This window comes from Sinocyclocheilus rhinocerous, unplaced genomic scaffold (genome assembly GCF_001515625.1).
Source record: "Sinocyclocheilus rhinocerous isolate Xijiao unplaced genomic scaffold, SAMN03320098_v1.1 scaffold2685, whole genome shotgun sequence".
In the NCBI taxonomy this organism is placed as follows: Eukaryota; Metazoa; Chordata; class Actinopteri; order Cypriniformes; family Cyprinidae; genus Sinocyclocheilus; species Sinocyclocheilus rhinocerous.
In genome coordinates, this window is record NW_015667339.1 from 116,168 (window position 1) to 137,897 (window position 21,730).

At 36.7% G+C, this 21,730-nt stretch overlaps 1 protein-coding gene across 1 annotated transcript in view; it reads right to left on the reverse strand.

Annotated features, from left to right (window-relative positions):
- LOC107733804 (dynamin-3-like) overlaps positions 1–21,084 on the reverse strand; it is a 43,390-nt gene extending 22,306 nt beyond the window's left edge. Inside the window, exons 1-16 of the mRNA XM_016545600.1 lie at positions 20,818–21,084; positions 20,378–20,600; positions 12,439–12,512; positions 10,791–10,940; positions 10,267–10,317; positions 10,084–10,182; positions 9,028–9,188; positions 8,750–8,892; positions 8,401–8,536; positions 8,228–8,295; positions 7,517–7,655; positions 5,644–5,730; positions 5,413–5,483; positions 5,269–5,320; positions 3,486–3,515; positions 648–761 (exon numbers count right to left, since the gene is read on the reverse strand). Of these exons, the coding sequence (XP_016401086.1) occupies positions 648–761; positions 3,486–3,515; positions 5,269–5,320; positions 5,413–5,483; positions 5,644–5,730; positions 7,517–7,655; positions 8,228–8,295; positions 8,401–8,536; positions 8,750–8,892; positions 9,028–9,188; positions 10,084–10,182; positions 10,267–10,317; positions 10,791–10,940; positions 12,439–12,512; positions 20,378–20,538 (1,536 nt within the window). The 5' untranslated portion in view covers positions 20,539–20,600; positions 20,818–21,084. The remainder of the gene's footprint in view (positions 1–647; positions 762–3,485; positions 3,516–5,268; positions 5,321–5,412; positions 5,484–5,643; positions 5,731–7,516; positions 7,656–8,227; positions 8,296–8,400; positions 8,537–8,749; positions 8,893–9,027; positions 9,189–10,083; positions 10,183–10,266; positions 10,318–10,790; positions 10,941–12,438; positions 12,513–20,377; positions 20,601–20,817) is intronic.
- Positions 21,085–21,730: the final 646 nt, after the last annotated feature.

The following is a 21,730-nucleotide window of genomic DNA, read 5'->3' on the forward strand; positions in this document are numbered from 1 at the left end:
TACCAGGAAAAGGGAGCAAGTAAAATAAGAAGCAAAGGAGGAAAAGAGGGATTCAACAAAATGAAAAATGAAAGAGTGAACTATAAGTGAAAAGAGTTTTATAATCTAGCAATGAGTTACTGCATTTAAATTACTGTCTTGGTTAAGAGTATTATGAATTTTCTGTATCATTTTTAAATCTCAGCAGACAATTATTGATTTATCTTAACAAAATTGTTAAATGGCATAAGAGCATGAAAATGTATGTTAAATGCAATGATGTGAATAGAAATGTTTACAACAGATTTAGAGGGCATGCATGTTTGTATTTTAGTAACACATTATTTTTGTCCTCTCTCTTGCCCCTTTGCTTCCGGCTTCCTGTCGGGAGAAGCAGGCTGTGCTGCCATTGACTGAGAGCGTTGTCTGTCTGCCTGTCTACACTTGCTGTGCAGAACTTCCTGCACCTGTACAGCAGGCACAGACAGGCAGACAGATGGCAGCCCGCCTGACAGGCTACACAGTGTGACTGACACAGAGACCGGCCAATGAATTCCACAACCTGACAGGGAACTTTAAGCAGAGCACTGAAAAATGTATTTTCCCATGATCATAAACTCATTAAATGAATGAAAGAGCACATTTAATTCTCTAATTCAGTTACTCACCTCATCATCTTTAAACCAGGACAGACTCTCTGCGGTGAGCATGAACCAGTACTCCTTGGCCCCTCCCTTGATCAGACTGATGTTGTTGATGGTTAACCAGCCCTTGCGAATCACCTGAGGGGCAAAAGTCAGAGGTGAAAGGTCTGGGTTCAAAAACACAGGCAGAGGATGAGATTCTCTGGTCCTTTAAGAAATAAAAAGATGAATGTGAAATTAAGAAGTAGTAAAATCTGCAGGTACCACGTTTTACTTGGCATTTTTATTAGATAGAATGAATGATAACAATAGAATAGAATGATATATAGAACGAATGATAGAACAAATGATAGAACAAACGATAGAAGAAATGACAGAACGATAGAACAATAGATATATAGAACGATAGAACGATAGATAGATAGATAGATAGATAGAACTAAAGCAATAATAAAAGCTAGTAGACTTTGGATAAATGGAGGGATGAGAGGGTGGGGGTGAAGAAAGACAAGGAAACAGAAGGCCGCGATGGCAAAGAGAGGAGGGGGAAAGGTCCAAAACATCCCGTAGGAAACATGAGTCATTTTCTGGCTGATTTAGGCTGATTATGACTGTCAAAACAGAGTTTTATCCTCTGTGTCATTCATTCAGTTTAACAACTTTATGAACAGTTGTTGTTTAGTAATTAGAATGAACTTTTCTTCTCAAAATTGCAGATTAATTTCACCTTAAAAAGTAAAAAAAAAAAAAAAAGAAAGAAAAGAAACAGAAAATGAAAACAACCATAATGAATTTCTCCATTATACATATGGTCAGTGGGTACAATATTCTGATAATATACAATAAAACTTCTTCAATGCATTTTTATTCATCTACTGTTCCAATCGAACCTCCAAAAAAAACAATAAACACAAAAACATTTGCTTTATTTTGTGACTGTACCAACCTCAAGTTTGCACCTTGCACCATTTTGTTCAAAATCAGAAATTGTGAACACACACTCACGCATACACAAACACACACAGGCCAAATGGACTATGATCAAAGAGAAGTTTGAGATTCCAACCGGTTTTTAAAGGGGTCATGAACTGAGAAAACAAAATTCCCTTGATCTTTTGACAGATATGAGGTCATTGTACTTTAAAAACATCCTGTGAGTTTCAGAACTCAAAACTTTCTTGTTAGTCTAAAAACAGCTTATATTGAAGCCAATCTGCCAAAACGACAGGTTGTGGAATGTGCCACTTTATGACATAATAGTGTGGCTAAACCCCGCCTCTGCAGAAGAAGATGAACGCCTGCTTCTACATCACTGCCTGTTTAGCCCCGCCAACAATCGCATGTCTATGCAAAAATCAAACGATAAAGATGGTTCCAAAGACAACAAGAGGCCGTGCAGTTCCAAGTTGTGGAAAAACACAGTCTTTGCATTGCCTTCCTTCTGATCCCAACATTAGGAAAGAGTGGATTAACTTTTTAATGAAGAGATTTTTAATGAAGATCCAAACCACGTCAGTAAGAACTTGGTCCTTTGTCTACTTCATTTTACCGTGGATTCAGTTACAAACAAAGCACAATTCGATGCAGGATTTTCAGAGAGATTGAATCTAAAAGACGATGCTGTGCCGACTATATTGGATCCGACAGTAATGTCGCACCACACAAGTGTGAGTAACTGTTTTTATTATGTGGTGACTATTGCTTTGTCTGTTATTAGAGATAGTTTGATATGTACTGAGTATTTCCGAGTTTTTGACCTAAATCACAGCAGCGTACATCTGTGAAGGATGTAGGCTGTCAAACATATACAACTGTTAGCCATAGCATCATAGCAGTGGGCATTTACTTCCAAATATACAATCCACCACGCCTATTCAAACAGAGCATTCTGATGAGGAGAAAAAAAGGACAGTAAATAGCCTATTACTTCTAAATTATGATGTTTTTTAATGTAAAAATCCTTATAACATTATAAGTGGACCTCAGAGAAAAGTACAAAATAATAAAAAAGGGCAGTTCATGACCCCTTTAACATTAGAGCCCACATACACACGACTCTGTTTACTCATGTACTTACATAGCTGCAAACTATAAGGAGGTTCATTCACAGACAGTACATTATAAGAACAGAATTAAAGTACAGTGATTCAAATTTATGAACAGGAGGATAAATGAAGCAGGTAATTAATAGAGTAAAGTTTTAGGATATGGTTTAGGTTTTATTTAAGTTTTTTTAATTTAAAAAACACAGCTGGGCAAATCAGGATTCAGACTAGGGCTGCACGATAAATCGCATGCGATATTTAACGCGCATCTTGTCAGTAAAGCCATTCTGTAATCAGCGGTAAATCTCCATCACGTGCGTGCTTTCACATTGAGCAGCATTAACTACACAGAGCCGTTGTTCACAGACGAGCTGCGCAAAAAAGCACGCAGGTGATGGAGATTTACCGCTGATTACAGAACCGGCTTTCTGACAAGATGCGCGTTAAATATCGCATACGATTTATCGTGCAGCCCTAATTCAGACTAAGAGTTCAAAGGTCAAATGAGTTATGTTTTGGACTATTGTGTATTGAGTAGTCTTTAGGGAAGTGTAGTGCATGAAAAACACACTGTACAACAACATTCAGGGAGTGTTTTAGCAGGAGTCATAAAAATCTGAATTTCTGAGTCCCAGAATGTCTTTGATTTATGTGACAGCAGCACCAGACAAAGGGTGGAAAATAAAGCAGGAAAGAGGAAGATGTGATTTCGCTGTGTTCAGAGGCATAAAGGCATTCTGACATACATAGACACAAACACAAAAACTACGTGACGCTGGTAGACAGTAGGTAAGGCTTACAGACACTGGACTCGTACAATTTGACTGGATGGAGGAGGGGCAGCACCCTAAAACATCAGCAGAGAGGAGAGAATAAAACCATTAAGGAGGCACCAGTGAGCATGGGCATCTCTCCTGGCACGCTGCCACTCCACATTTATTCCTTCAACTTTGTGAAATGTTACTATATCACCAACACTACAAATACTAAATCGTTTTCTAAGCAATAGAAGATTGAAAAGATTAGACATATACAGCAAACAGCACACATGTAGCACAGTGCACAGTGTAAGAGATATGAACATAGATCAGCAATTTCAGGAGCGCTCCAGGTTCAATACTAGTCCAGCTCTATTACCACTGAAAATAATTTTCACTCCCTCAATGTTTAAAAACAGAGAGAAAACATATTTACAGTCATGCATGTATAATTAAAATTAAGCAAAAAAATTTTTTTCTGAGTTGCAAGGTTATCTAAATCCTCATTTTAGTAGTGGTTTTTACAGAAACTGTATATTTTAACATTTAACATTCCAGTTGCTTTATAGACTGCCATTATAAGTGCATAGTACAGTATATTACAGTACATGCATTTTTTTACATACACTACCATTCAGAAGTTGTGGGTTGGTAAGAATTATTTTAAAATATGGTAAAAACAATACTACTACTACTAATAATAATAATAAGAAATATTCTTACAATTTAACAGTTCTTTCAGAATTACTCACCCCAAACATTTCAATGGTAGTGTACCTAGAGATGAATTCAAATAGGCTTGAATTGTTTAAATGACTGAACCTGAAAAATTCCTTTAAAATGGACACTGAAGCTAGGAAAGAGCAACTCACACAGAATATGTATGAAATGTTTGACCTTAGACCCATTAAGATCACCTCAACGGTGCAGCAGTAGGGAAATAAAATGCCATTCAGAGTCTCCTACAGAATTTAGCTCCAACCAGCTCCAAAACACTTGCCTGAAAATTTCTAGTGAGTCTGAAGATCTTGATTAGCTGAATCAGTTGTGTTTAAGTAGGGTTGGAGCTAAACTCTGCAGGATAGTGTCCTTGCAGGAACAGGTATGGACACCCCTAATATAAACCTTTCAAAACCCTGTGAAGCACTACAATTAGGGCTTTAAAGGTGCGGTAACATTTACCGTTATTTAGCAGTCATTTCAATAGGAATTCATGCAACTGGCAATTTTGTGTAAGGGCAAAGATTTCCCCATGCAGATCCTCCATTGGTGGAAAGCGTGCAATCTGCAATTGCGTGCAGTTGCTGCCGCTCACGACTGCGTGCAATCGCTTTCGTATGCATGCTGTTTTTTCTGCTTTCACTTTCACTTTCGAAATCGATCACATTCAGCAGAGAGGAGGGGAAGGGGGCACAGTCAAATGGAGATAAAGAATGAGAAACACAGGCCACTAAAAGTGGGCAGCTATTTTTGAGCTCTTACTAGGCTTAGGGCTTTTAATAATTGCTAAGAGCCCATTTCATCAGTTACAATGATCAAACTCCAATGCTAATCATTGAAAATCGACAGAATGGGGCCAAAAAACAGCCATCAGAGAGAGAGAAATAATGAATATTAATTTACAGCACTTGTAGTGGAAACGCAAGCCATCAAGAGCAAGATTAATATGAAAAAATGTTAGAGATACACATAAGCCACGTATTATCTGATGTGAGACAGATGACCAAAAGAGCAAGAGAGCTTGAGCAGAAAAGAGACTTCCTTCCAGAAAAGACTTGCTAGGTGATGCTTTCTGATATATACCAGGTTCATATCATCAGCTCATAAAACACTGTGACTCACCTGGTTCCCTGCTGAAGGCTTCTTACTCGTTTGATTGGTTTTCTGTTGAGCGCTGAAAGGAAATGTGTAAATGGGGGGAAATTGTTCATGTCATGTTCTTAAACGTGTTTTATTTATGCCAGTCATTTGTTGTTAAAAACTTACTTTGCAAACCCAATAAAATCTTCATGGTTTGTGTTGATGTAAGAGAGCTGAATCTCTAGTGAGAGTAAAACCTGTTCAGTGAACAAATACATGAATATGCACAACAAGATACAACATAAATCAATAATTTGTAATCAAACTGCTAATAAAGTTCTTTTCAAACATAACTAAACCCTCCCTAAAAAAAAAGAGCGATTCATTTGAAAGATTGTGTGTAGCTGTTTGTCTGACCTGGTCTTTGGCTTGACTCTCTCGTTCCCGAATGTGTGTGGTCACTATCCTCTCCGTCTCCTCCCGTAGTTTTGGAAAGGACTCTAACTGTGGACAAAAAAAATAAAAGTTCAAATAGAAAAAAAATCTAAAAACATTACCAACACCATTAACTCTTTTTTCCCTTTTACATTTTATTTGTGTCTTGAAAAAGAAGTGCACTTAATTGTTTTGAATGTGCACTATTGTACTTAAAATCTTGTAGTATCTAAAGTACTTAAAGGGGACATCGGATGCAAAATTCACTTTTACTTAGTCCGCCATTGTTTCGACATCAGAGCAGGTGTTGACAAGAATGGCTCCTAAGCGATTGAGGTGTTTTGTTGTTGGACGTAATAATGAACATAGCAGTCGTCATTTACTCCTGACATCTGCGCCGCTGAAGACGCAGTGGATTACTTTTGTTTTTTAAGGGAATGTGCCTCCCGATCTACCTAAATGCGTTTATGTTTGCGCAAATCATTTTACTCCAGACTGCTTTCTGAATAAGGGACAATTCAAGGCAGGTTTTGCTAAAAAGTTAAAACTCTAGGATGGATCAGTGACCACTGTCCATGATCCAGCTGCACCTCCAGAAGAAGTAAGTCTCACACTTTATATTTCTTATGATTATTTCCTCTTCCAGAAGAGAGGGGCGGGGTGAGCAAAGCAATCGTTTTTTTTTTATCGTTTAAAGAGACATGCACGGAAACGGGTCGCTGTGATCAGAGCTGTTTTTGACAAGGTAAAAAGGGTGTTGTTTTACACAACCATTGAGGAATTTTAACCAAAGCATGTTACAGACATTTCATGAAGACCCTAATGAATCATATACCAACTTGTGGAAAATGGGCATCCAATGTCCCTTTTAAAGTGTTTGTTTAAAAACTGATAATGTAAGATAATGTAATATTAATTCAATAAAAGGTCAGTGTACACGGAGTACACTTTTATGACTATGTTTCTTACATTTAAGTACACTTACTTTAAAGTACATTTTAAATCATTATCAGACATATGTCTGAGCTGTTTTAACATATCTTAAAATATGTCAGTGCGATTGTTTTATGCACATCAGTAATGTTTTTCTTTTTTTTCTCTAAAGGACATTTAAAAAAACTACTAAAATGTCCTAATTGAACTATGGCTTAATCTAAGCCCTGTCTGTGAAACCAGGCCTATGTTTTAATAATCTTTTGTTGTGCTTTAAGGTACACTCATTTTGATGTGTTGACTAACATACTTAAACACATGTAAAGTACTTGATTATAATTTTAACTGCAGTGTGTTATTCAATATTACATTTATAGTTAATATATTTTAAATGTACTACATTGCAACTTCATCATTATAAATGCGTAATTACAACAGAAATCACAGTTTCAACAGAAATTACGGTAAAGTATATTTTAGTTAACCATAAATGCTTCAGTGCATTTGGCAGTACACTTTAACTATATTTAAAAGAAAACTGAATTATGAAATTACGTATAAGATGTATTTAAGTCTAATTTAAATGGGTCAAAAAAAGCACTCAGTTCAGCTAATTACATTTAGTATAGATTTAAACTATTTTGTCTTGGTGATCTTTTATCAAAATGTAATAACTTTGAAATGACTTTCCTTTCCCCCTGATATCACTTGGGTTGTGCAAACTATTGGAAAATATTAACCAATAGCCAAAATGCTATTTAAAGATTGTTTTAGCTAACTTTTAAAGTAAAATAAGATCACATCGACTTTAATGAAAACATATTATATACTTTTTTTTAGCATTATATTATACTGTTTGACTTTGATGTATGTCTATGTATGTCCATTCATTCATAAAAGGATGTTTAAGAGGATGTTGTACCTTGTTGGTACACTGTTGTACTGTGTTGATGAGCTCCTGAATCACCATGTCTACACACTTGAGACACGGCCCTTTAAGCTTCACAATCTGCTTCTTCACTATGGCTTCAAAGGCCATATCGGGTGTGAACAGGCCTGTCCTGGACAGCAAGAACGAAGAGAAAATGAAGTACAGGGAGTTAACGTCTAAGCTGAATATATTTTGTAGTAAAAAGAAAGAGAAGACGAAGTAGAGGAAGACATACAGAGAAGCTCTCTGTATGAAAATATAAATTGTATTTTCTTATAAGATTGGCAAACAGTTTAAAGGCATAGTTCACCCCAAAAAAATAAAAATAAATCTATCATCATTTACTCTGTTCTTCCACCTGTATGTGTTTCTTTCTTTCGCCGAACACAAAAGAAGATATTTGAAGAATGTTGGTAACCAAACAGTTGAAGGTAACCACTGACTTCCATAGTATTTTTTTCCATACTTCGGATTTCAATGGCTACCATCAACTGTTTGGTTACCAATATTCTTCAAAATATCTTCTTTTGTATTCAACAGTGAAAGAAATTCATACAGGTTTGGAACGACTTGAGGATGAGTAGAATTTAAATTTTTGGGTGAACTTCTTTTTAAGACGACTGCCATAACGGCCAACACAGTGAAAACAGAAAGTGACTGAGTGCCCTTTTAAATCAGCTGATAAATATTTGTGACATGTACCTGATGCCATGGATATTTTTAATGGCGTAACTGATCTCCCTTCGTAATTCTTTCTCATCAAACTCCATCTGATGTAGCAGAATGTGAACAGGAAATCAGCATTAGCTCTGATTTCCAAGCTCTGAATGGCGTTTAAGTAAATAACAATGATCAGTTCATCTTTAACAAATCACCTTAACAAGCTCAAAGGGAAAACGTTCATGAAAGACGCGGTTGATTTTGGCTCCTCCTGAAAGCTCCACTGTGTCCACCTGATCCCCAGATCCCTCGATCCGCTTCTCAAAATCTAGCCCAAAGTGCTGTATCAGCCTGGACAACAAAGCAGCATTATGTGTTTGTGTGTGTGGCATCTTCAGTTCTGATCGTATCTGCAATGTGTTTGTTGTTTAGGCTGTAAACAAAGGTCTTGTTTATTGCAATAAGGTAAAGACTAGCGTGTTTGTGTCCATGTTTGTTTGTGTTTTTCTGTGCATGTTTATTTACTCTCTGAATTAGAGCGAGTTTATGTGTGTGTGAACCCACTGCATTAAGGCCTTGGTCTTTCGCGAGGGGTCATCTGGGTTCAAACACTTGTACTCCCCTGCCTCTTTATCCAGTGACAGAAGCTGACCCTGTAGTCTACTGCGTAATGCTGGTAATGTGTCACGAATGTGGTTGGTAAGTTGCTAGGGAGATGGAGAGGGGTTTAGGAATTTAAAAAAAAAGTGAAGAAATACGATTCAAAGTATAATTTTCCATTTTTAATCTGTGCGCTACTATGTATTTCAGACATATTCTGTGTAGTATCATTCTCTTGTCACCTGGTTTAGGAGCCTCTGTAAGTACAGAGTGCCCATGCAGTCTGCCATATGTCTATATGCAGGATGTGACTTGAAGAACCGTCTTTCTGCAGCCAGAGCTGCACTGTTGTCCTTTTTTCCCTCAATGTCCTTCTGACTACGGTTTACCACACCAACATAACCTGTAGTCACAACAGGGAGACAGAAATAAATAGAGTAGAGGGGAAAATTTCTCTTTATTCAGATATATTCTTTGTTTTATAATGAAGCCTTATTAGAAGTAGGGTGTACAAACTTACATAGTTGCTTTAATATTTTTTTATATTTCTTTGGCATTACCAGCCAATTTACAAGTACCATGACATTTAACTAGGATGCAAAGAATAAAAAATATTGAATATAAATGTTGCTTTAATGAAATAAAAAATGCTTTTGAATTTTAGAATTTGTCTCTGCACTTTTTTCAATCCTATTACCTTGTGACATTTCTTCTTCTAAACATAATAATTTGTACGTTTCTGCGCATTTTTTACCATTATCGCATTTTGTTTACACTAGCCGCAGTGGTTCTCAACCAGGGGGCTGGAGTCCACTAGGGGGCCTCTGCAATCTTCCAAGTTGGCCTCAAGATGACTTAAAATGATTTAACATGAAGATTTAGACAAAACAATCTTTAAAACAGATAAACATTATGATCATATTCCTTATCCTTAAACCTTCTCCAGGAAATCATAAAAGACTGGAAAAGTCATGTAAATTCATTGGTTAAAAAGAATGGGATACCTGAAGGACATTCAGCTCCTAACTGTGAAAAGTCAATGTCCTACAACTAGAAGTAAATCTGTATGTGATCTGTATAAATGAGGGATAAGATTTCTAGAGTGTCTTAACCCTTCTCCACGGCTGGACTTCTGTGTGTCTAATGCATTAAGGCAGCAACAGGCAGCATGAAGATTCTGCACCTGGCCCAGTTTTAGCCACTATAGCCTGCAGCAGACTTGCTTGGCAGTGGCCCAGGTCTTAGACCAAACTGCATTGGGTCTCTGCTGACAGCACATTTCTACATGTGCGCTGTACCTCTGCGTAGTGGCAGTAACCTGTTCTCCAGCACGTCCCTGACATCTGTGCCCTTGTCCATCAGATCCAGCTTAGTGATCACACCGATGGTGCGATGGCCTGAAAGAAAGATCAAGTAAAACCGGAAGAAAAACAAGAAGGAAAGACACATGAAGATAGTGGGGGATCTAACTGAGGACAGACATGATGGTACTTTAGTTATGCCTGGAAGATCTATCAGAGAGAGGTTCAAAACTACAGAAAGAAAAAGAGAAAAACAAAGACAGACACAAATATTTTGTCAGAGATACTTATAGAAAGGGGGAAAAAATCTAAATGAGATCTCTCTGAGGCATTAACACCATAAAAAGGAGAGCAAATACACCTTCACTATCATTTATATGTTTTGTTCTTAGCTTTTTTAAGAAATCAGTAAGAACACACTAAATTGAGCAAAAGTTGCAGAAAAAACATTTATAATGTTACAAAAGATTTCTTAGTTTTTTGTAACTTTCTTTTCATCAAAGTATCCTTAAAAAAAGATAATGGTTTAAACAAAAATATTAAGCATAAGCAATATTGCCATTAATAAGAAATGTTTCTTAAGCATCGAATCAGCTGCTGAAAATTCAACTTTGACATCACAGGAAATAATTATAAAATGATGAATGCAGCCTTTGTGAGCATTAATGTACATAAATGAATCACTTGTTTTCTGACAATAATACCATTTGGAGAGCAGATACGAAGGTTGATGGGAATGGAGGATATGCCCTTATTTGTTCCCGTGACTCTGTCTGTCTCTGTTTCGATCTCCCGTCGGACATCATCAAAGTCTGTAAACTTCTTTCCTTTACAGTGCAGAAACTCGGCATGCTCTGCGATGGAGAATGGAAAGTATGAATTAGAGAGAGCAGAAGATGATAGCGCCTTAGGGGAACTGACAGCTCAACAGTTTGTAATTCATGAATTTCAAAGATCTGACAATTCTCCATTCTCCATACACTGACTGATTCTAATCTTAACACAGGAGACACTGGCCTCTAGTGTTCAGTGTACATAATCCATATGCCACATGATATCGGATGGGTTAGTTGGTTTATAAAACTAACCTGTGCAGAATATTATTACCAAAAGGGACTTGATTGACTAAAATCAAATAGAAAAAGTTAACGATTTTAAAGTTTTATGTGTAATATTGGTTTACCAACTTTTTATATGATTAGTCCTTATATATCCATTAAAGAAGACAAGATGTCTAGGTATGCAAGGTGTTTTTTTTTTCTTTTCGTATTTTGTGACTATTTGGAGACAGACTCCTCAATCTGTTACTACACCAACAGTGTCTCTATATAAACAGGTTATGAGAATAATGGATAGAAGTCAATAACATACATTATTGTAAATATATATATATATATACAGTATATATATATATATTTTTAAAAATATATATATACAAATCATTTTCAGTAAAAGGAGTTATGGACTGATTTAACAAAATAATTTAAAAGCCTGAAATGGAATAAAATGAATGCAGCTTTTAACTGGCTTTGTGATCATTATTTTATTTAGGGTTTACATAATTGGTTAACCCTCTGGCCCTCTTCGTTTAGGAGTCACACTTGCCTCCTTCGCGGTCAAAAGTGACCGAAGCCTTGAAATTTAACTTTTTATTTTTCTCAGGAAAATCAATGTAATATATTTTTGTTCAATAATATTTTTGATTATTATTTATGATTTTGAGAGAATTTTATGATACTATGCAATATTTATACAATTTTAATGAGTTATTTTCTCCATTAGAATTAATATATTTTTTTTTTCTTTATTTCTTTATTATTTTTTAATAAATGCAATATTTCACATTAAAATAGAGTGAAGGCATTTAAAATCCATTTTTTTAAGTGAGTGTGTTCATATTGCTAATGTGACAAAAGTCATCAAGTGTCATCTCATTCCGATGAAGCTAAGATTTTTAAAATATAAATTTTTTTGGCCAAAAATGACCGAAGAGGGCCAGAGGGTTAATTGGTTATTTGTTGAATGTGTGTGTTTTTATTGTGTTTTCAATTTTGGATTGTTTGTTGGTTGTTATATTTTGTCTAGGTCTGTAGTAAAAGCCCAACCAAAAAGTAGTATTCTACACTGTTGTCACATGAAATCATTAAGTGGTATATTCAATTCAGAGAGTGGAATCTATTTTTAAAAATATTTTTAATCCAATTTTGTGTTTCAAAAATTGTGAAAATAATTTTTTTTATACATATATCCAATTATATCAAGCTATTCCGAACACATAGTCAATGATTTGTTACCTGATCTCTAATTGAGTACTACAACTAAAATATATGTGTTTGTGTGTATCACTTATACCTGAAGTTGAACTGATGAGTTGAAGGACAAGCGGTCTCCTTGTAACAATTCCTGAGCCTCTTGGCAGGAAATCTCTGAAAGGATAGCATGACCATCATGTCAAAGAAATTACACATAAGAAACAAACATACAATAGGCAGACGAATCCTTATGCATGCCAAAGTAAAACTCTCCTTCTAACAAAATAAACAAATATATAAAAATAAATAAATAAAAACCTACACATAAAACTTGCCTCACATGATACACTGACACTATCCCTGTCTGAGGCACAGTGCCAGAGACTGTCACTGCATACTTGGACTAGTCCAGTCTTACAGTGAAACCATAAACCTCGTCCCACCCTTCATGACCCTCATACTCTGATATTTATGGCACGTTTACACACAACTTGTACTGGCCTGTACATTTACAAATGAGTTGTAAGACAATCTAGCTTTACATAATCATAAAGTAGTGAATTCATAATCCAGAACCAGTTCATTTTCACCATGTATGTGCAGAGGACATGAGTACAGTCTATAAATAAAACAGCCCAGTAGAGGAACTGCAGCTAGATCACTGATCTTCTTTACGGGTGATGTTAAAATACCCCCTACCCCTGTTTGAAGTGCAGAGATATCTCTAAATAAACCAATTCTAGGTTGATTACACCAAAGTGTAAACACAATCATAGCTCTAATTGTTAGCTTCTGGTTGATTCAGTGGTGCGGGCCTGTTTGTCTTAGATTTTTGTTCTTTATCCAATATATTTTGAAAGAGGCAAAAATACAATGATGGGAAAAGTTAGACTTTTCCATGGACAAATGTGTTTTCCATTTGGTCTGATAAATCCCAGGCTTGAGATGAAGTCACAATGGATGATAAAGATGATAGTGGAAATTGGGTGTGCGCAGATCTAAAACAGAACTACTGCCCAAAATAGAGGGGAAGTCCCACTGGATTAGACCTAGTTAAAGGCATCCAGGGAGAGGGGCAGGATGCAGGTAAAACCATCCGTGGTAATAAAGTGCTGCAGTGATTATGTATTTTGTAGGTCAACCCGGAAGTAGCATCACCCTGTTTCACTCAACAAAAATCCAATACGATTTTTCCTCTGGCTTTTTCGATTATTGCAGAAAATAAGCTCTGAGACCAACAAACGTTTATGATTCTTACAAGTTTTGTTCATCATGATAATCGTTACGTTTAAACAACTTTTACTAATTTTGAAGCCTAAATACAATCAGTATAAGTAAAAAGCTAAACATAGGCTATAAATGAACTACACCACGGTTGCATGACTTCAGTGTCACTAAAACTTCCAACAACTCTTAAAAACTCTTAAAAAAACATTTTAGAATAGTTTGCAAGAGCATATTATAAACATAATGAGGCTATAAAAGCGGACTAGTGAGTAGTTTACCTGTTCGGTGTGATGATAACCTCTGTAGCTCCATTTGGCCACTTGTTAGCAACTGCCTTTTTCAAAACTAGTAAAAGCTTTTTAAAAAATCACAAGGGGGTATTACTGATGTATTTTATGATGTAGAATAAATGTGAAAATATCTTAAGCTTGTAGAGTGGGTAACTCATCTGTATATTAGCCAAGAAACTACTGTATATGAACTAGCAAACCAGCCTGTGGTATTTAGCTTGAACCCAGGCAGTGAGTCATCTGTGTGGCTCACTCTTCTTCAACAATGTCCTTTACATTTGCAGTCATTTCCAATACTTTCCCTTGACCTCCACTTTCTAACCCCCTCAACAAAGCCCCTCTTGACTCAGATGCTCCAGCCTCATATTCTCCCCCTTCTCTTTCCTTTCTTCTTCACTATCCGCTTATTTCATCCTGTCCCTCCCCCAGTACCCAGCATGCATTACTGTAGTAAACAGACATGTAATGCAGAATTGAGCACTGCCTGTGTGTAACATAGTATGAATGTTTACACATTTCAGCGGGTGTTTAACTGAGCATTTCAAGATTAAAATAAACAGTTTAAGAAATAATCAAGAGATTAAAGGAGTAGTTCAAGCAAAAAGTAACATTCAGTCATCATTTACTTGCCCTCATGAATCATTTTGTTGATCTTTAGAAGAATGCTCACCCAGCTCTTTTCCATAATATAAAAGCATAAAGTGACCTGTGGCGGTTAAAGGGTTAGTTCACCCAAAAATGAAAATTAGCCCATAAATTACTCACCCTCAATGCGTCCTAGGTGTGTATGACTTTCTTCTTTCAGACGAATCAGTCGGAGTTATATAAAAAATTGTCTTTGATCTTTCAAGCTGTTTCATGGCAGTCAGCAGGTGTTGCAGTGCTTCAGTCCAAAAGAAGTGAAAAAAAAGTGCCCATCCATAAAAAAAAGAGTCTCACACGGCTCTGGGGGGTGAACAAAGTCCTCCTGTAGCGAATCGATGCGTTTTTGTAAGAACAAATAACCACATTTAAAACGTAATAATCAATTTAATCTAGCTTGCGTTCACTGTTGTAAACGGAAGCAGTTCCGGGCGGATGACTTATAAGTTCGGCTTTGCGCATGCGCCGCTCAGAAGTGACGAACACGGAGAGATCAAAACAAAACAACGGTAATGGGTGAAAATTAAACAATAAAAAGTGAAAATTTTATTTCACTTCTTTTGGACTAAAGCAATGCAACACCCGCTGACTGGCATTAAACAGCTTGAAAGATCAAAGACAATTTTTTATATAACTCCGACTGGATTCGTTGAGGGTGAGTAATTTATGGGCTAATTTTCATTTTTGGGTGAACTAACCCTTTAAGCTCCATAAAAGGCCAAAAAAAGCACCATAAGATTAGTCTACAGAAGCAAATGCCATTGGTTTTCATGTTTTCATTTTTCTGGTGTTTTTTGTTGTTGTTTAAGCTTGACAGCCCCTGGCCACTGAGATGAAGGTCAGTAAATGACTGCAGAATTTCATTTTCAGTTGAATTCTTTTTAATTAAAGGTTTAGTTTTCCCCAAAATGAAAATTCTGTCATCATTTACGCATACTCATGTCACTCCAAACCAAAATACTTTAAATCATCTTTGATTTAAACACAAATAATGATATTTTTTAATTGCATTGAGAGATGTCTTCTAAATTTATAAATGAAAATGTAATGTAAACTAGAGTGAGAAGCTGGGAAGTTCCTCAAAAGAAAGATTCCAAACCCATCAGCTAAATTTGATCTCATCATTTTGAGATGTCTTCTACTGGTCATGTAAAAATCAACTACTTATTCTTCTAAACCCAAGCACTATGCTCCCTCTCTCATTTCACTAACCCATTTCTCCGGGCATCTCTGGTGTTCCACTGACTGGTAGTGATACTGAGATAACAGATGGCTGAGGGTGCACTGCTCTCCTCCATTCATATATAACTCATTGCTATGGATACGTGTACTCATTATTTCCTGTGCATGAGCTCTAAGTAGGCCATCATATGACTGCACGACGGAAGTTCATTCTGTTGCATAAATGATTCCACTTCATTCCACCATTATTTCATCCGAAGGAAACAAACCACCTGCTAGACTGTACCACTTTCAGTCAGAAGAGTTTTTCAGTTGAGCAACCGATAATAAAAACATAGAAGCAGACTGTAAAAATTCTATTATTTGGTAAGGTGTTCTGAAGTGTGGCAAGTGAGCGATGGCAAGATTTCCAATGAATAGCAACTTAAATTTTGGATTGGTCCTCCTATCGTATGGCTTGAGGAGACAGAATATAGCACTGCTCAAGCATTGCTCAAATTGTACAGCATGACACTGGCAAAGGTCATGGGTTTGATTCCCAGGGAATGCAAGAACTGATTGAAATATATTTTTAAAATATCTGCCAAATTCATAAATGTAAATTGTGCTTTTATTGCATTTCGGTAGCTCAAACACTAGAAATGCCAAAGTCATGGGACAATGTGTAACCTGAAAAAATGTATACCTTCAATGCAATTTAAGTCACTTTATTCTTGTATATATAAATGTATATGGAGAGGAAAGAGCAACCATAACATTCTGCTAGCTAACTCCTTTTGTGTTCTATGGAAGTAAACGTACATATTGAGTAAAATGAGGATAAGTTGAGAATTTTCATTCTCCAGATATCACTTAATTTAGGAAATTTAGGAATTCCTCGTCCTGAGTTATGTGAGTCCAGCACTACACTTACTTCTCTTTCAGAGTCAGATGCCGGACTCATAATCAACTTAAGCTGAGAATGTTTGCCTGTAAGCCATATCTAGAAGATCTAGCCATAGGAGATCTATTGCAGCAACAGATATTTTCTTCGTTATTGTGACGTATATCCGAGTGCAACTTTTTGCAATGTTTGAAAAAGAAAAGAAAAAAAAGTAGGGCGGGGACTTGGTTCTATCCATAAGATTTTGATTGAATTTTGAGATGTGGGCATTGCACTCAAAAATGAAAATGAGCTTGCTGTTGATTGCAGAGGGGCGGATGTATGCCAGATCTGCAGAGAGATCTGGCATACATCACTAAAGTCTGTCATTTTGACCGGAAGCTCAAGTTTATGCCTGATAGCGTGATAAACACACTGCTCTTTAAGGGTGTGTTCACACTTGGCAGGGTTGGCTTGTTTAGTGCAGACTCCGTCCAGCACTACACTTACTTCTCTTTCAGAGTCAGATGCCGGACTCATAATCAACTTAAGCTGAGAATGTTTGCCTGTAAGCCATATCTAGAAGATCTAGCCATAGGAGATCTATTGCAGCAACAGATATTTTCTTCGTTATTGTGACGTATATCCGAGTGCAACTTTTTGCAATGTTTGAAAAAGAAAAGAAAAAAAAGTAGGGCGGGGACTTGGTTCTATCCATAAGATTTTGATTGAATTTTGAGATGTGGGCATTGCACTCAAAAATGAAAATGAGCTTGCTGTTGATTGCAGAGGGGCGGGGTTCAAACAAACTAAATGATTAGAGAGATCTGGCATACATCACTAAAGTCTGTCATTTTGACCGGAAGCTCAAGTTTATGCCTGATAGCGTGATAAACACACTGCTCTTTAAGGGTGTGTTCACACTTGGCAGGTTTGGCTTGATTAGAGCAGACTCTGTTTTGATTATTCTGTTAGTGTGGTCCATCTGAATATGTGTGAACGCTGCCATTTAAACTTGGGGAGCACCAAACAAGCAGACTGAGACCCACCATTTCAAACTCTGGTGCAGTTAAACTAAAATATGAACGCAACAGACCAAAGACATCTAAATGAACCAAAAACATTCTCTTCTCCTCATAGGAGCTAAGTTGCCCATTACAGTTCAGCACTAGGGATCAAAACCCCATCTCCTTGCAGGAGATCTTCACTTGTGTGTGCAACTTGTGCTCTTGTGAGTTCTCAACTGGTAAAAATGCCACCATATGTACACACAACATACAATGAGCACATTTAGCCCCATTTTGGATGTTTGGTAGATCCTTTTTTGGTCCAAACCAAAAAAAAAAAAAAAAGAAGAGAGAATCAAAGTGTGAACACACTCTAAATCTGTGGTGACACCTTGCTTTTCCCCACAAAGTGCTCTAGGTTCAATCTGTTTTGACATTTGTATAATTCCACATATTTGTGGCTGTTTACATTACCAACTGTAGCATAATGCAAATGACACACGGGTTATAGTTGTCATTATGTGTCATCAAGTGTGTAGCCATCATAATTTAGTATAGCTTCAGAGATAAACTACTTAGTTTGTTCAAGGGATGACAGAATTTTTACAAACAGTATATGTGACTGCTCCAAGAGAACTTAAAATTCTTTGGTCAACACAAAATATTCTATACAATAAGCTATAAAGAATATTATAATTAAAGAATATAATCATTAAAAAACAACAAACTGTCTAACAAAAAAAGTAAACTGGGTCTTCAATAACTGCCTGAGAGCATGTTGCCTCAGCACACTGACCGAGATTTTATGAAGATAGTCAGAGCGCTTGAATGCCTCCCTCTCAGATACACAAGCAGCTTGTTCTCAGACAGACACACTTATCTTAAGCAGGCGATATCCACTTCACTTCAGCTCACCAAACTGATATACACTGAGCAAACAATAGCTTTCACTAACAATCACTGCTTCCTGTTGGACAGGTCCAGTCTTTCCATACGGAAATCAGCTTGCAAAGAGAAGATCCTGTGGGCTCCTCTTGCGCAAAAAAAAAAAAAAGATTATTAAAGACTTACTGTGCCTTACAGGGACTCCTAAAGGGGACATACAATGTAAAACTTTAAAAGTTTGGCATCAGCAAGATTTTTTTTAATGTTTTTGAAGTAAGTCTCTTATGATCACTAAAGCTACATTTATGTGATCAAAAATACAGCAAAATAGTAACACTGTGAAATATTATTACAATTTAAATTGTTTTCTATTTTAATATATATATAAAGTGTCTTTAACTACTATGTACTTACATTAAAATTTATCAAATGATACAATGCACTTATGTACATGTTTCAAAACATGTTGCATATTCAAAAACACATTTCTGTAATAATTACATCTAATTAATTTCTGTATTTGCCTATAATTACACTGTTGACCATACCCCTACACCTTAACCCACTCTTAAAGTACCCTATATTATGCATTTTCAAATATTACCTTTCATGCAGTGTGTAATGTAGCTGTCTGTGAATGTAAACGATCTGCAAAGTTGTGAAGCCGGCAGTACACAATAAATACATTTATTTATATGACTCTGAACAGCCTAAACGACTCGTCAGTAATTCCAGTCTCAATTCCATGACGGCTATACGTCACGGGGTAACACATTTGCATAATGCCCACCTATGTTCTACTTTGTCGGCCCGCAAACAACTTGACCCGCCCTCAAACACTATAGCATGCGCTGTATGTGGTAGACCAATCACAAAGGACTAGGCCATCTGACCAATAGGTGAAATTAAATGTATATTATGAGAAAACGAAAGTGCTTTTTGATTTGCATTGCATGTAAACCTGTTGTAGGAGACTCCCAAAACTATATTAGGAACCTTAAAAATGGCATAATAGGGGCACTTTAAACCTAACCATACCACCAAACAAATACCTATCCATTATTTATTTTTTTATTATTTTTAACATAAGTACATAGTATAAAGACAACTAATATGTGTGTGTGTGTGTGTGTGTATGTATTTTAATTTTACACTTACTTTGAGAACTTATACTGTTAGTATGTTAGTATACAGTTAGTATAAAGTTTACTGTTAGTATAAAGTTTATTTGCCAAAAACAGTCAATTTTTTTATGATTTTACGACCACATGTTTTGAGTTCAGAAAGTTGCAGACGCTTGCATGGTACATAAGGCTATTTTGAAATGGCCTTTTGACAGTGACATTTGAAATGGCTTCCCTTAACAAATATAAATCATGGGAAAATCTGTCACATCTATTAAGGGACCAATCAGATACAGAAAAAAAAAAAAATTCTTAGAAAAATTAGTTGCCAGCTTGTTTTAATGATCCGTATAGTCCAGAGAAAATGAAGACAATCTTCAGATTCTGCATGGGTGACGGACATTGGCTTGGCAGGCCATTAGACAGATGGAGGAAGAGGTAGTGACTGCTCCCGACTACAGATGAGACCATCTGCACCTGCTTCAGCGATACAGTTCAGTGCCTCTGCAAAAGTGACTCAACTGAACATCACTAGCCGATTAATCAGTCCATTTTGAGTTTATTGCCATCAGCCAATAACTATGTCCACGTGGCCATGTAATGTTTTTTTCCTCCCTCTTTTGATAGAATTTTGACATAAACCTTCAGTCACCCTGATATCTACCAATCAGGTAGGCTACTGATATTGTCCTGTTATTAAAAACACATGGTTTGACCAATACTCATGACATTAATAACATCTTCGCAAATCTCTGGTATGTTGAACTGAACTATTAATTATAATAAACAACTGTAGCGGGCAGTTATGATGGTGTCATACCTGCCCACGAAATTTTCCAGGACAGAGCTTTTGCCTGCGCTCTGACCCCCGACCACCGCGATCTGCGGCAGGTCCAGGTCGCAGGTCTGTCCGATGGCACTGAAGGCGTCCTGCAGGCGGTTCACCAGCGAAATGAGCTCCTCCATCCCCCGGTTGCCCATGGTTACGGAGCCGCGAGGATGCGGCGCGCGATCCACCGGGCTCAGCGGACAATTCTCCTTTGCTATATTAAAAAAATATTAAAATTGAGAGAGACATGCCAACTTCAAATAATAAAGTACCCCCCCCACCGACATACTATTTCAATCAAAAATTGATGCACCACTAAAATAATACTGCGTACCTTAAAAATACAACGTTTTTTTTTCTTTTTCTTTACAAAGTATACGTAAAGAACATACTAACCAGTAACGTTTGTAAATCACAGGCAGTTTAATTACCTGAAATGAGTTCTTCCGAGCGTTTGGTCCTGACCGCGGCAGCTGAGAGTAACGTTAACGGCGCTCGTGTACGGGACTCTGTCGTGAGCAGCAGTGACTGAACTTAAGAGCACACAGCCTATATTCTATACACGAAGAACCGAAAGAAACAAACTTACAAGGCGACATATTAAAGAAACCACAAGCACTATCTCCAGTGGAAGTCGACTGTTTTTTTAACCACTAGTTTGTGCTGAACTCAACTTGTGGTTGTAACCTGACAGCCAACTGTCCGCTCGCTGAGTGCGCTTGCGCGTGCAGACGCCACTCCTCTCATAAGAATCTGGAGGTACAGATTTGGTCCTATTAAAAATTAGCTTTTTTGATTATTATTTAGTGCACACAAATGTATGAGGTACAAAAATAACAAATATCCGAAGTCAGTTGAAAAAGTAAAAAGTGACGTAGCCTTCTAGTGGCCACTGAACGAATTCAACCACAGCAGCAGGTCGACCAGATCTGCATATTAATATGGACAAACGCAAACCTCAAATGCGACTGGTTACTCTTACGGTTAAATTCAGTTCAATAAAAATAAAAACCTTATTGCTTCTATCACTCAATCATTTTAACGTAATTACCTTACTCTGCCGTTATTGCGCGTCGCTCGCTTGTAGCGTAAACACATTGCACGTGCACGACACAAAAATAGCGGAAAACATACTATTGTTATGAAATTACATCAATATAAATTAAATTAGCGTTCTGTAGGACTTTTAAGTTAAGAACAAAAACAGTGACATGGAACACCAAACACAGAAAGATATTACCACCAAAGTAAAAAAAAAAGAAATAAAAAAGTGGTAAACAAAGCTAAATTATATACGTGTATATATATATATATATATATATATATATATAAAAGAGAATTGTT